The sequence below is a fragment of the Grammomys surdaster genome, unplaced genomic scaffold (assembly GCF_004785775.1).
Source record: "Grammomys surdaster isolate TR1022 unplaced genomic scaffold, NIH_TR_1.0 125956, whole genome shotgun sequence".
Classification (NCBI taxonomy): Eukaryota; Metazoa; Chordata; class Mammalia; order Rodentia; family Muridae; genus Grammomys; species Grammomys surdaster.
The window spans coordinates 1,228,914-1,245,545 of record NW_021620775.1 but is presented as its reverse complement, the minus strand read 5'-3'; the positions used below and the strand labels follow the sequence as shown (position 1 = coordinate 1,245,545).

The following is a 16,632-nucleotide window of genomic DNA, read 5'->3' as shown; positions in this document are numbered from 1 at the left end:
ATTTAGTTATTACAGTTCTTGGGGGTTTGTTGTCAGTTTAGCAGATTCTATCACATATATTCCATCTAAGAGCATGTTGTCTGCTAACAAAAACTACTTCCTCTCTCCTCCCTTCTTCCCAGGCCCCACCGGCATGCCTAGAATCTGTAACAAGTTGAATTCAGGAGTGGAAACACACATACTTATCTTGTTCATTTTAGAACTAAAGCACCTAGTTGCTGCCCAGATGCATGTTAGTTGCAGCACTGTCACAGATGCCCTGTAACAGGTTAGAATTTCCTTTTTATTCCGCTATAGAATAGTAGGTTTGCCAAAGGCATTGTCCTGAACATATGAGATGATCGTCTGGTTCTGGTTCTGCTAATATAGCCAATTACATCAACTACCTTTGAACTTTACAACCAACTCACATCCCTGAAATAAACTGCACTTGACATGTTTTTACATGTTATTGGATATAATTTCCAAAGCTGTGAGGGCAATGTTTTCTGCCTGATCTGGGCATGGTGGGTGGAGGGAGATGCTACAGCCCTCACAGAGTGGGGAGAGGCTCTCAGCTTATCTGTTTTCTGAAGGGATTTGTGTGCAGCTGACATTACTGCACCATTAAGTGATTGATTAGAATTAGTCCATAAAGAAACATCTGGACTGGGTATTACTTTCTTGCTTGCTAATATTAAACTACAAATGCCATTTTTAAAAGGCTACAGAACTAGCAATAAGTCTATTTCCTTATGACTGAGCTCTCTCAAGTTATAACCTGCAAGAACATTTTAATTTCTTCCAAAGTACCAAATCTGAAGGCATGAAATCCTTTGCATTACGAATATAAATATAAGAACAAATATATCAAATATATAGATATAAAATAATAACTACATATTGTTAATACCTGTAGAATCTGTAATGACAGCCAATATTAATAATTCATGACCCTAAAAGATCAAAGCTTTCCCATGTAAATGAACTGAATCACAAGACAAACTTCAAAGACACAGAATATTCCTCTATCTAGGACCCAACAAGGAGGGAGAAAAAAAAATCACAGAAACTGCTACAGCAGAACCACCCTATCATCCCAACACATAGTAGGGCTTGGGGGTCTGGCTTGGGGGTGATGATGGATTATTACAAGTGTAAGGCCTAGCCTGGGCTACGAACTGTGACCCTGGACTTCGGTATGTGCCTATGAGGCAGTGGAGAGACATTTGCCAAACACAGTATCTTCAGAACACTTGACTGCTAGAAACATTTTGATTTGCAATTTGAAAACATTTGTTCTGCAGAGACAAAATAAAGAACAGAGTTACAGGCAGCAGGTAGCAAAGTATGCTATGCCTGGAAATATCAGGCTAGACAGAAAGAAAAATGTCCCTTGGGGTTGACATCAGAATTACACACACATGCTTTTTCAACGTATCTATGTCCGAGACTCTTGTTCATCCCTACCCCAAATTCTAATTCAGTAGGCCTAAACTGACCCAAAAGTGTTCTGGAAAAAGCTTCCCATATGATTCTGACACACAGTTCTGATTCAGAACTACCTACTTGACCACATGGGTGACTTCTCAAGTGAACCATTAAGCATTAACATCAGAGACAAGTATGGTGGCACATGCCTATAATCCTAGCAAACAAGAAGCAGATGGGAGGAGCTCATGTCCTGGGCCATCATGAACTACAGAGAAAGAGCCTTTCTCAAAAATGATAGACAGACAGACAGACACCAAAACATTCTTAATATTGGGATGGGGTTCCTAGGCAGATATCAAATTATGTGTTAATGTTTCTTAGGATCAAATCTACCTCCACATATGTCACACATGACTTCAATAAACATTACTAGCCCTATGATCAGAGTGCAGCTGCTGGATTCCAATCAAAAGAGAGGCCATTGTTTTACATCTGCTAGAATCATAGCAAGGCAGCGGCAGCCATGCATCTGCGCTATAATCATAGAAAAGATTACATACTGCTCACACAAAAGGGAACTGACAAGCAAGATGCTCTCCACAATACTGTTCTACAATTCTGAGTGGAATTTTGATTTAAACGGGTTTGTAACTCAAATAGAACTTTTCTATTGTAATAACCAGATTTCTTCCATACTTAAAAGGGTGTGGATTTGGGTTTGTTTTTTTTTTAAATAACTATTATAAGAACATAACTATTTTAAAACTTCCAATGTTGGTCTTCTTTTCAAAAGAGTCGAGAACATAAATAGTTTTTGCTAAGAATTCTTTGTATAACAAATATTTAGAAATAAATTATTTTAGTATATAAATCTTGACAATCTTACATAAAGAATTCCTTGAAAAGGAAGAAACACTTGGGAAAATGTTCAAATACAATTCAACATTCTGGTTAGTGTGTATGTGTGTATCATGAAGTATCAGAATTATGCCTTTTGTAAACTTACAAAGTGAGTCAAGGACAGAAAAATAGAGAATAATGCACTCCTTTGTACCCAATGAATGTTCACAATCATCAGAACTTTGTTATACTTGTTTCATATGATTCCATACTGTTGACAGACTTTAAAGCAAATCCCACACTGTATTACTTTTCAGCTTTAACAAATACATTGTAACAATCTCTTCATTATTACCAAATACCTTAGCTTGCTTCTTTGTTGCTATGCTAAACACCATGACCAAAAGCTACTTAGAAAGGTAAAGGCTTTATTTAGCTCACAGGTTACAGTCCATCATTAAGGGAAGCCACCCAACTGAAGCAGAGACCACAGAGGTATGGTACTCAACAGCTCATTTCCCAGGGCCTGCTCAGTCCTGCTTTCTTATACAACCCAAGACTACCTACCTGCCCAAGGGTGGCACCACCTACAGTGGGCTGGGCCCTCCCACATCAATCATCAATCAAGAAAATGCCCAGACATGCCCACAGGCCAATCTGATGGTGGCAATTTGTCAACTGAAGTTCCTTCTTCCAGATGAAACTATAGTTTGTGTCAAGCTGATAAAAACTAACCAGCAAACCATATATAAAAGTAACTTAATGTCTCATACCCATTTCACAATTAACTTTCCCATATTGTTTCAGAATGTATTTGTACAACTCATTTTATCCAAGGTTGTATGTTTTTGTTCCATACTATAATACACTAAAATCATCAGTCTGAGATCTTCAGCATGTGGCTGGGGGAATGGTTTAGTGAGTTAAGTGCTTGCCACACAACCATTGAGAATCTTAATCCAGAACCCCAACACCCACGAAAGGAAAGGACAGCTTTCCCCAGTAAGATTTCTGGTTTCTACTGACTGTACTGATTCTTGTAGAGAATACTGTAAAATGGGGATGGGGTAGAGTGCCTGGCAGCATGTGTAAACCCTGGGTTCAATCCCACCAAGAAAAGAAAGACTAAGAGGGCACCAGACCCCATTACAGATGGTTGTGAGTCACCATGTGGTTGCTGGGAACTCAGGACCTCTGGAAGAGCAGTCAGTGCTCTTAACCACTGAGCCATCTCTCCAGCCCCCTCATGCCTTCTATTTAACCTACTTTTTGATCACGTCTACTATGTGCATCCTCCATATAAACTGAGCTCCGTATCCTCATGCTTCCATGAAAGGCACAATAATGTATGGTTTAGACCAGAGGCCAGTAAACATAATGCAAAGGACCAAAGAGCAAACAAGGTCATCTCACGTATGCAGATTCCAAATTCTGCAGATGCTCTAGACAGACAGACAGACAGACAGACAGACAGACAGACAGACAGAGACTGATATAAAATGATGCCATATTTGCAGATAACATACACCCTTAGGTGCTTCACAACACTTCATATGTAAATAATTGTCATATATTATTTGGGAACAATGACAAGAAAAGTGCTTGTACATATTCACTACAGACATAATTTCTCTCTTCTAAATATCTTCACTGTGTTGGCTAAACTGCAGATACAGAACCCACAGATACAGAGAGCTAACTGTACTCAACATTATAGTTATAGGATTGGGAGCACAGAGAGAGACGGGAAGGCAGGGGAGGGGCTACCTATAAACAGTATGTAACTTTATGGACACTGAAATCTAAATAATGTTCCTAGATCATAAGATCTCTTTTTTAACTTAAAATATAAAAGCTGAGCTCACAGGCAGAAATTAAGGGCGACAGAATTTTTTTAAAAAATATGAAAAGGAAACAAACAGGCATAACTTCTCATTTAAAAATTATTCAGGGGGGCTGGAGGGATAGCTCAGTGGTAAAGAGCACTGGCTGCTTTTGCAGAGGACCTGGGTTCAATTCCCAGCACCCATATAGTGGCTCACAACAGCAATAACCCTAGCTCCAGGGATTCTAAACTCCACAGGCACCAAGCATCCACATGATACACAGATATGCATGCAGGCAAAACGCCCATTCATATAAAATAAAAATGTTTTAAAAAATTATTTAGAATTTGAAAATAGGACAGAATCATGTTAGTTGAGCACAGGCATTTCTGCAAAGGAGTCCTGTGAGACTTCTGCACATCCATTAGGCAGAAAGGCTGCCCAAGTCCTGACTTAAGATCACTCAGAAGCAGGGGCAAACTGAAATCAAAATTGCTTCCTACCACTTAAAAAATATTCGTATCACTTCTGTTCCTTTGCTTCATGTCTCTAAACTGGGCTGACAATCAGACCCCTCGTCCGCTTGTTGTGAAGAATTAACATGGATTTAGGAAGGGCCTAGTATACGTGAAAAACTTCATTCATTAGCCATCTTTTTTTCCCCCTTGGCCTTTTGTGGTGCTGGAATCATCAAATCAGGGGCCTTGTACATACCTGGCAAGCACCCTACTACTGAGCCATCCAGGCCCTAACAATTCTATCTTACTCGCTGCAGAGCGTTCTACTTGGCCAAGGCCCTACATTAAGTTGCAGCATGCCTCCTGTGCCCTGATAGATGATGCTCTCATAAACACCCTTGTTCCAGTAACTCTGCATGCCACACTCACCTGACCACTGCTCACACGGAAGAACCAAATGTAAAAAGGGCAATCAAAATATCTAGTTTATTTGTTTTTAAAATCTGTATGTTCATGAGGTTGGGGGAATGTGTGTGGAGGTCAGAGGACAACCTGTATAGAGGTAGCTCGCTCATTCCATCATGGGGTTCCCTGGGATCAAACAAGTATGTCAGGCTTGGTGGCATCCACCTCTACCCACTGAGCCATCTTTCCAGGCCCCAAAATTGATTTTTTTTTTTTTTTAAATTGTAAGGTATGAGTAAGCAAAATTCAAGACCAGTCTGGGCAAATTAGACTCTATTTCAAGGTAAAAAGTAAAAAACAGCTCTAAAGCACTTGTCAGGCATACATGAGACAAGAAGTTCAAACCCCAACATCACACACACACACACACACACACACACACACAGAGAGAGAGAGAGAGAGAGAGAGAGAGAGAGAGAGAGAGAGAGAGAGAGAGACAGAGAGAGAGACAGAGAGAGAGAGAGAGAGAGAGACAGAGAGACAGAGAGAGTGTTTTCTCTAACCCCTTGAGCTGAGTATTAAGAATACCCATATTAAGAGAATATGATAAAGTTAACACTGCTAGTCCAGGCATAACTCTCAACTGCTTAACTTTCTTGTCTCTTAGAAGTAAACTACTTTAAACATACAACTATGCTAACAATAACAAACTGTAAGAAACCCAAGGTACATGGAAAGAGACAAATGACATATGGTGTGGAAAAGACAGAGATCCAAGAATTCCAGGGCATCAGATGCATGAAATGAACGAGCCGTGCTAGAAAGGGGTCTTCCAACCTCAGCCATCTCAGGGTTGGGGAGTCGGAAGGGGGGGATGAGTCAGACATGAACCATCCAGCCAGGCTCTTTTCCAAACTCCTGACTCCTGAATCATGAGCAAAATAAAAGGGTTGTTTTAACTCACTTTAAGTTGATTTGTTACACACACCATCCAATAACTAGGTGCCAATTTAAAGTGTATACTAATCTTTAAGAGTATAAATCTCTAGCTCACCACGTGCCTCACATGGGTCCTTGCAACAGCACTAATCCAGTGATGTAGAGGCTGCTAAAAGCAGCACCTCAGGAACAGCAAAGTAGGGCACAAGGCTAGCTGGGAACTTGCTGTGTAGCTGAGGATAGACTTTAATCCTGATCTTCTGGCCTCCACCTCTCAAGGGCTATGATTACAAATGTGTGTTACTGAGACCAGGACGTCTTTAAAAATCACTTATGAGCCCAAATTTCTTTGGGTGCTTGTTCGTAAGGTTGTTGGGGGTGTTTGGGGCAGGAGTGAGTTAGGTCTTTTGAGACAAAGCTTAGAGGAAGGGATTTTCAGCTGTTAAAGCTTCTTATGGAACAGAACGCTAAATTACAGTAACTCCAAACACCAGGTGACTGATGTCCTCTCCTGCCTCCTCAGGCATCAGGCAAACACATAGTGCACATACATATGTGCAGGCAAACACTCATACACATAAAATAAAAATAAACAAATCTTCAGAATCAAGGTATATGAATGTTATCTCTCAGACTTCCTACTGCAGCTGTGCTGCTTCTCGTGATGTGTGAGGTCATCCAGCGTGCCAAGGTGGGTACGATGAACAGCATCGGCATGGCTCATAGTCACCTTCAGGCCACCCTGAAGCCCAATCGTGAGCCCGATGGTGTTGGTAGTGAATATGAAGAACAAATGTCAAGAATTCCAGATCCTCGACACTTGTTTCTACTGAGTTCTTCCAGATCAGCCTAGACCTGCTTTAGATGAGATCTTAATCTAATTTCTTCAATATGACTGAAAATGTGTCAGCAGTTTCTTCATCAATAGATGCAACCTCTAGTAATGGTTACAGTTTTCAGCCCAAACATACACCTAAACCTGCATAACTTCCCCTTATCTGCAGACGAATGGCTGAAGTCTTCACGTACACGTATGCTGAACACTGCCTGGCCTGGCACACTGCAACCCGTTAGAAAACATTCTCTGTTCAAGTTCCACCACAAGGCTTCTCCCATCGTGGTAACTAGGTTTTACTACGTTATGTCCATAGCTGTAATTTTACTACACTACTTGTTTGTGTGTAGTGCTCACGGGGGTAGGGGGAACAGGACAACTCAGCAGAGCCTGTTCTCAGGATCAAACAGGCTGTCAGGCTTGGCGGCAACTGCCTTTCCCTGCTCAGCCGCCTCACCGGCCCAATGTCTGGACTTCTGCTGGACAGCAAAACTCATGAAAATCTATTTTTCTAACCAGATGTGGTAGCTCACATCTGCAAGCCAGCACAAAAGTCTGAAGCAGGATTGCTATGACTCTAGGATAGCAGAAACTACAGAGTGAGACTGTGCCAAAAACCAAACAAGTGCCAGCAAGATTTCTCATCAGGTAAATCAGCTGCTTGCTGACAACCTCAGTGTAAACCAGAGCCCACAGGACAGGAGAGAAATGACTCTTACAGGTTAATGTTCTGACCAACACACACACACACACACACACACACAGTTTCTACATTCACAATTTCAGAGTAAAGGTATTGTAAATATTTTGAAAAGCATTCTGGAAGCTGGACACAGCTCTGTGCCTATTGTCGTGACAGTTCTGAGCGAGTCTGCCTGCTTCTTCTCACATGTGAAGCACTTTACAGCGAGTAAGGGAGAGTTAGGAAACCCAGTCTCACCGCTGTTGCTGTGGCCTAAGCAGAAACCATTTAAAGGAGGAAGAACTTATTTAAGCTCTGCCTACCACAGCAGGAAGCTACAAAGCAGCTCACGGAAGCAGAAGCAAAGCAGAGAGGAAGGAACTGGGGACTACACAGCCTTGGAAGTTACACCAGTCATACCTACTCTGCCACCGAGCCTCCACCTCACACAGTGTCTACCTCTCCAAACCACTGCCACCAGCAAGGGACTAAGCACTCAACACAAAGCTTATGGAGGTTACTTCATGCTCAGAGCACAACACTCTACCCTGGCTTCCATGCTGCAAAATAAACTTAGCTACCTCTGAGAGCCATAATGGTTTCTACGCTGAGAAGAACAACAAATACAAAATGCTGTCTCCAACATCCTGGAGTCTACAGAGCAGCCTCACTCTCAGACTGCCACACAATCTGCCTTCATGGACTCCCACCCTGCCACCTATCTCCCAGCCTTCCCTCTGAAATCCTGCTAGAAGTCTTCATGATCCTGCAACCAGGACCACACCAATGATGACCAGGTCTGTAACCCCTTGGACTATCACATGGCTGCACTGGCTTCCTGGGCAACAGAGTACAGTGAAACAAATCCTGGGAAATCACTTTCCTAGGCTGCAGTTTATAACCATGTGCCTGGGCAATGGTCTCATCTCAAGTTAAAGTTTCTTAACGAATTTACTGATCTACGCCCTTAAGCCTCCTATGGTTGAAGCCCTAGCCAATTCTGAGGGAGCCCTTAGGGCTAAAAGTAGCCAGCGATGACTATCCCACAGCTGAATGCTAGAGTATCCTAAAAAAGATCTCTCTGCCGCAACTAGTCTGCCACCTTAATCACCTGCCGCCAAGTCTCAGGCCATGAACAGAATGTGTAAAGGATCCTCGACAGCCGATTCCCCTGGGAATCCTTCAACCCGAAGCCTTGTGAGCCTGACTTCAGTGTCTCCAGTATCCTCAGCTTTCTAGTCAGAGCTCCCACTAACCTGTTTACAGCACTAGAGCCCCCAGAGTACAGCCCTCCCACAAACCAGTTCCCACAGGCTTCTGAACCACATCATAAGGTAGTCATGGCAACGGCCCTACTTCTCTAGTACCAATATTCTGTATCAGTCAGTTTCCCATCCTAGCACTACAATCTCTGATATAAACAAGGTATGACCGGAGGGGTTTATTTGCGCTTGTGGTTTCAAAGGATTCGCCCACGGTTGCTCAGCCCCACGTCCATGGGCAGAACATCACAGTGATAGAAAGACACAGAGGAAGCTATCTGCCTTACAGCAGGTAGACGGGAAGGAGCAAGGGGAGCAGAGCCAGGCTGTTTGTAAGAGGGCCTGAGGAACCTACTTCTTACAACCAGCCCCAGTCTCCAAAGTCTTATCCTCCCCAAAACAGCACCGCTGCTGGGGACCAGACATTCCACACAGAAATGAACTTCGGAGGACAGTTCACACTCACACATAATACTACACATCCTAGCAATCTCAGCATACGATCATTTTTTCTCTCCTTGTGGAGAAGTTTTGCCTTTTCACATAAACAAAGCACTTTACGGTTTCCTTTTGGCATTTCAAGATTTCCAGCACCACTATTCCTACACTTTCAGACACTCTGGGCCACAAGTATGTACAATAAAGGCCGCTGCACCACAAGCACTGCAATACTACCCAGTCTGTCCAAGAACCAAGACAGCTAAGTAGCATATACTGGACACATACACTGGGAAAGGAGGAACTGACATCCCAGCTGGATAGAGCAGGATAAAGGGAGATTTCTTCCACCATACTACTTAGGAGGGCAAATTTAAAACATGGAGTTTCAGGGCTGGGGAGCTGGCTTGGTTAGTAACTCCCAGCTGCAGAAGCATGGGGACCTGAGCTCAGAGCCCTAATACTAAAGTAAGAGGTGGGCATGCCGACAAACCATATAGCCAGGAGTATAAAGACAGGCAAACGCCTGGGTTTCATTAGTCAGCCAGCCACCTTAGCCCAATCCATGAGCAGCTCCAGGTTCAAAGAGAGATTCACCTCCAAATGTAAGGTAGAACACACCCTAGTCACAAAGCAGAAAACAAGCTCCAACTGTACTGGAAGTTTCCTTCTTGCTGGCCAGTGCTCTCCTCCAGACCAGGACATTCTATATGCAGGCTGCTGAGGAAGAATTGCCATCAACAGTCCCACTCAGCTGTGAACCAGTCTACAACAGCCAGCCAGGCAAGCTGCATCCGCCAGTGCAGTAACAGCAAGTCTGCTGTGGAGCAACCAACCATTTTCTGATTGGACATGGGAATTCACATCTGGTCCACAGCTGCAGGTGTCATGGCCTTAAGAGGGAAGCTATTGCTGCGTTCTGCTAAATGGACATGATGTATCTACCCATCAACTATCATCTAATCAGCTCTGTTGATGCCTACAGATAGTACTGCAGTCAACTGTTGCAGAAATGAGGATCTGTATCTTCCCCACAAAGGCTCATGGGAGCAGCAGCAGAAAGGATGGCAGAGTCAGAGGAAGGAGACAGCAGTGTGGAACGCTGACTTCCAGGCACGGATGGCTGTCATACTTAGACAGACGGCAGCTGCAATCACTTGCACAAGATGTGCTAAAGAGTAGGACTGTCAACAAACACCCTGTCACAGAGAACAGAGGAGCTCAAGGGTTCCACCGCTCCCTGAGGATATATGCACAGTTAATGGTTGATGGGGAAGAGGAAACATTTTCTTCAGTGGTGTAACCACAGGAAGGGGCCTGTGCTCCTGTAGGCCTCCCAAAGGATCACGCAGACACGAAGGTAAAGAGCCAGAAGTGAAAAGAAAGGAGATGGGGTGGGGGGTGGGGCGGATACTGAAGGGTAACAATGGATGAGTACGGCCGTGTGCTATGTACATGGATGACAGGAATGAAACCCATTATTATATATAACAAATAAATACTAAGAAAAAAATAATAAGGAAAGAGTAATCCAGGAAGACTCCAACCCCATGGCCTCGAATGCATACATATATGCACATACGTCTGTGAATGCATGTATACAACACAAATATACACACACACACACAAAATCAAAAAACAGCATGAATGTTCTAATTTATATTTTCTAGAACTTTCCATCTACTGTTTTCTATTTTATTATTTCTATTGTTGTATCTACACAATGGTGGGGGGGAGGGACTTGTGCCCCTGTAATTGCTGGGCTGTCAAGCTGGTCCCATTTAGTATTTCCCAGACCGAGATTCATCCAGATAACTGGATTCTTAAGACAAGTTTTTGTAATTATTTTTATCAGCACACAGAGCCATCATTTTAAGTCTAAATATTCAGCTAGCTTTTATACTTAATGCATTTTAACATTAATGTCCAATGTTAATATTTTTAAGTTTTGTAATAAGGATGCTTCCTAATTTTAGCCAGGTATGGTAGAGCATTCCTATAATGCCACCACATGGAAGGCAGAGGCAGGAGGATTTCACTCTGAGCTACACAATGAGACTCTGCCTGAAAAAAAAATAATAGTAATAATTCTACTTCACAAAATACGTTAGCTATGAAAAGATCCAGAATGAGTCTGATGCACCAGAAAAATTTACATATATTTCTGTCAACTTAAATTGATTGAATTGAATGAAAATTTAGAAACTGCAATAAGAAACATCAAGACTCATGACTTTGGTACATGCTAATTTCATTCTATCACTTTTTTTTTTTTTTTTTCTAGACAGGGTTTCTCTGTATAGCCCTGGCTGTCCTGGAACTCACTCTGTAGACAAGGCTGGCCTCGAACTCAGAAATCCGCCTGCCTCTGCCTCCCAAGTGCTGGGATTAAAGGCATTCGCCACCACTGGCCGACCATTTTATCACTTCTAAGATAAAAGGACATTTCCCGTTATCCTTCTGCCCACTCTATTTTTACTACAGAAGATACCCGTCATCAAGGAGTTTGTCTGTTAAAAGAAGGGATATAAAATGGAAAATCGGCCAGGACTGAGACCAGCTTCACAGCAAAATCAACTAAGGTATACACAGCCGTGTTTTGATGCAATGTGTTTCACCTACTAAAGCTCCTCATCCAAAACATCCTGTTAAAAGATTTTATTCTATGCCAGGTGGTGTGGTTTATGTCTTTAATTCCCACACTTGGGAAGAAGCAGAGGCAGGTGGATCTCTGAGTTCAAGGCCAGCATTGTCTACTGAGTGAGTTCCAGGACAGCCAAAGCTACACAGAGAAACAACTCTGTTTCCAAAAAGAAAAAAGAAAACGAAGAAGCAAACAAACATAAGTATCACCACATCTCCCTAGGTAGCCTCAGACTTACAATCTTTCTGCCTCTGGCACCTTGGTACTGCAACTGTCATGATGACCCAACACTCCCAGCTTAGAAATGATTTGGATTACAAGTCCTGAAAATTCAAACAAAGGACTACTTATAGCTCTATCTCAAATTCAGACTTCAGTAAATACTAGTTAAAATGTCTCTGCCTCCCAAACATTCCCTCTAGAAAAAGCGTACACTTAGATACATTTACATTCTTCCAGACTTTTATAACAAGATTTTGACCTTTAAGCTTTTAAACTGGTATTTTTAAAAACTAAAAATAGAACCCGAAGTTACACAATGAAATGTGTCTTCCAACCTACTAGCAAAATCCAGAATACCCAGCCTTGGAATGCAAGAGAAGGCACTGAGTTTATTCAAATGATCAGGAGTCGCTGTTTCAACTGCAACATCCTTTTCTCCCTACTTCAGCCAAACTATTTCCTAACCAGTTTAACAGGGAAAGGATGCTTTAACCTTGAATGGTGGTGAATCTTCTCTTCAGCAAAATCTGAGTTTGGTATTAAGTCTACAGCACCCACAGCAGTTATGTGAAAATGCCATATTTAAACGCCTCAAGATCTGCCTTGTGAATTTTTTTTTATTTTAAAGTTCATTATTTAAAAGCATGTAAATAAATAAAGACATCAATTAATTAGTCGGAGGTCTACACAACTCAATGAACTTCTATGCAGTTAAAATTCACATATTTGGCGGTAGATAAGAGTATATAGTCGATACTGATGGTATAAAATTTAATGTGAGGCTCCACAGCTTCTGTTCTGATTTTTTTCTTAAGTTTTTTTACTATTGTATTCGTATAGATATATGTATGCATGTATGTCTGTGCACCACATGGATGCCTTGTGCCCAGAAGAGGGCACTGGATCCCTGGAACTGAAGTTACAGACAGTTCTGAGTAGACATGTAGGTAGCAAGAATCCAACCCAGGTCCACTGGAAAAGCAGCTAGTGCTCTTAACAGCTGAGCTGTCTTTCCAGTCCCAAAGTGAATAAGGTGGTAGGGGATTAAGAAATTAAAAGTCAGAGACCAATCCTCAGAATGTCTTCTGTTTTTCTTATTTTTCTTGGTAACAGTAAATGATAGAGTTTTGTTTTGTGTTCATGTGTTTATGTGTGTGGTATGCATGTGTGTGTTTGTATTTACAAGGGGGGGAAGGTGTCCAAGCACACATCTGTACGTACATATGGAGGCCAGAGATGGATGTTCCTCCATCCTTATCACTTGATCACAGAGCACTCTGATGCAGTGTCTATCTACTAGCAAGCCATCTTCTTAATCTAGCCAACTTGCTCCAGAGGAGCCACCTCTGCCTCCCCAGGGCTGACACTGCCAGCCCAGCGTTTACAAGTGTGCTGAGGATCCATACTCAATCCTCAGTGACTACTCAGTCAATGCTCTACCCACTGAGTAATCTCGGCCCACGTGGCAGGGCTCTTGTCAGCTGTCCAGACGAGCCTCCTGCCTCAGCCTCTGAAGTAGATGGGCTTATAGGCATCAGTCACTCATTCCCACAGCTCACAGATTCTCTATTTTGATGTGTTTCAATATAGTACTCAAAATTCACCTATTCGCTTAAATCAACTTCGTCCAATATATGCATGTGAGCAAATACTGATGAAATATCCTATTCAGACACAATAAAAAACTATACACTGGCAGAGTCACAGAAAAATTACAATTAGTGAGAATGTTAACAATGAGGTATCGATTTCTTGGCACTATTCTCCATTGTAAATCTAATCTAGACCCCAAAATGAACTCAAGATGCAGGAGGTCTTGGAGCTATGGTATCTGTTCCCAGTTTGCAGTTGACAATAATTGCAATGTCAGAAGCTTAAAATCCTAGAAATCTCTGCCTTCTTAAAATAGAGCAAATATTACTAAGCTGAACAAAAAAGTTCACCATATCACATCATACAACCTGCTATCTCTAATTCTTAACTCATATTCAATGCTTACTTTAAAAATTAAAGTGTCACATGGCATGTGACCAACAGCAAAGGCTAGGGGCCTATTTCAAGGCTCTTCCCTTAACTTGCCTTTTTTTCTTTCTTTCTCTCTCTTTTCAAATCAAATTTATCCAAAACCAGGGGAGCACAAAGAAAAACACTGTGGTTACTTGGCATGAAGACACAGCTGACGATGGGGAGACGTCTCAGTTGTTACTGCTTGCCAAACAAACCTAAGGAACTTGGTTTGATTCCCCAAAACATATGTTTAAAAAAAAACCCGGGTACATCACCATACCTATAATCCCAGAGCTGAGGAGACAAAGATGAGAGGATCCCTAAGTACTGCTGGCCAGCCAGTCTGGCCAAATCAGCAAGTCTGGGGTTCAGTGCGAGTGGTCTCAAAAGGCACGTCAGGCAGGAAGCAACTGAGGAAGACACCCAATGACTACCTCTGGCCTGCACACACACACACGCACACACAAATATAAACAGCTGAAATCACACAGGCAAAAATTTCACAATAAGCTGAACTTTCTATGGTATTGTTTTAAAATTACTTCATTTGCTGTCCAAAGAGTAAAGCAAGCCTCCAAGGCTGCCCTAAACAATCTCTTTGTGTCACTGGGGGCCCTTCAATTCACCCAGGACACAAAACTGTCAAAATTTAATGGCAACAACAGTAACGAAATCAAGTACAGAGCTGTATTTTGTTTACAAGCTCTAACTTCAAACAAAGCTTGCACCTAGAAAGGAGCAAAAGGCAAAGACAACGTGTCCTTAAATTTCCTCCAAGTTCCTCCCTCTGCACTTCTTCTCCTTCCTCTTCTTGGAGAGGAGAATGGAATGCCAAATTAACAGTCAGAAGACTGAGAACAGTTAGTTCCCGGAGGGTGCAAGAATTTTCAATGCGCGCCTGGCAAGGAGCTTGGGGGGTGGGGGGGGCGCACATACACACCAATGCTCAGAGGAAGCTTTCAAGAAATGTCACTATGTAACAAGTTTTAAGGTCTTATTTAGGCCTCAGGCCAGCCCTATCCAGCACACTGTAAAACACAACCTAAAAAAGCTCCATTCTCCAAACCAAGAGTTTGCTATAATACTCAAAACGTAAAGAACACAGTCTGGACTCCCTCAGTACTGCCGCCTCTCACGTGGAAGGCTGGCCAGCCCATGTGAATCCAAATGCCACCACATCAGTTTTGTGACAGATCCACTGGGAGCATCCGACTGTGATCCAGGGCTCTCCAGGCCGCGGGAAGAGGAACACAAATGCAATCTTCGGGGCCCTCCTACTTCCGTTCTCAAAACAGAAATGCTGTCTCGCCCACTCAGCCCTGCACCTCTTCCAAAAGCTTCGACGGAAAGCAGAGCAGACCCTGGCGGTCAAGGGTGGCTAGAATAGGTGGTTCAAAGCCCACCCCCTCTCGCCGACCCTCGTCCCGACTCCATCGAATCTGCCTCCAGCGCTGCCCCCTCCTCCCGAGCCCGGGGCCGCGGAGTAGCGGGAAGAGGAACTAAGTGACCCGCAAGGATGCCCAGAAAGCTTGAGCGCAGAGGGGGTGGGGAGGTGGGCGCCGACGCGCAGCGGAAGGAAAGGGAGAGGGAGAGCCACTAGAGCGGGACGCGACTTCAGGGATTCGGCGGTGCCCTGGCTCCGGGAGAAGCGGCGGCGAGCCAGGGCTGAGGAGGCGACGTCCCCTCTCGGCCACGCCTCGGACTGCGGGCAAAAGGCTGCGGCCCGCCCCGTCGGAAGGCGCGGACTGCGGGCCCGCAGTACTCCCGGGGATGGCTGGTGCTCCCGGAGTGGGCGGTGCACACAGAGCTGCGGGTGTACCCTGGATCCGACGGTGAACCCAGGGTCGGTGGGTGCTGCCGGCGGCTGGAGGATATTCCCGGATCAGTCGATGCTCCCGCAGCCCGCGGGCGCTACCGGGGCTAGCAACTGCTCCCCGGGTCGATGAGTGATCCTGGGGTCAGCGGCCGCTCCCCAAGACCGGCTCTCACGTCCCGCCGCCGGGATAGGCGGCTCCGGGAGGCACTGGGAGACGCGGCGGTTACCTGAAGCGGGGCGAGTCCTTCAGACACTCCTCGAAATCCACCGTCATCTTCATCTTGCCTCCGCCTGGCCTCACAGGCAGCGCCGGAGGATCCGCGGGAGCTGCGGGACCGGGGTAGCGGTGGCACCAGGGATCCGGGCGGCGTCGGCGGGCGCTCGGCTGCCTCTAGGGCTGCGCGGAGCTGCGGAGGGCGCTGCGCTCCCTGGGCATAGCAGCCGCGAAGACTGCAACGGCTCGGCAGGCCCTGGCCGCCTCTTCCTCCGCCCCAGCTGAGCGGCGGCCGGGGAAAACGCCCCGGAGTGACAGCCGCGGACAGCCAGCCACCGAGCCGCGGCCCCGGGAGGGGCTTCCGGCAGCACCGCCCGCGGGAGGTGCACGGCCACTGCGACAGCCAACCGCGGTGCACCGGCGTCGTTAGGCGGGATGCACGGGTTGCTAGGAGGCAGACCACGCAGGCGCCCGGGGAAAAAGGAAGGAAGTCACGTGGCCTGCCTCGTTCTCTCCACCCCTCGCCCCGCCTTCGGGTCCAAAAGGAAGAAGTACTCTTTAAAGCAGCTTTGGCAGCAGTCTATAGAGATCTGGGAGCAGGAATTATAACAAGGAAGAGACTAGACTAAGC

At 44.6% G+C, this 16,632-nt stretch overlaps 1 protein-coding gene across 1 annotated transcript in view; it reads right to left on the bottom strand.

The window, feature by feature from the left end:
• The window catches only part of Acap2 (ArfGAP with coiled-coil, ankyrin repeat and PH domains 2), a 109,174-nt gene extending 93,031 nt beyond the window's left edge, over nucleotides 1-16,143 (bottom strand). Inside the window, exon 1 of the mRNA XM_028753803.1 lies at nucleotides 16,015-16,143. Coding sequence (XP_028609636.1) covers nucleotides 16,015-16,067 — 53 coding nt within the window. The 5' untranslated portion in view covers nucleotides 16,068-16,143. The remainder of the gene's footprint in view (nucleotides 1-16,014) is intronic.
• Nucleotides 16,144-16,632: the final 489 nt, after the last annotated feature.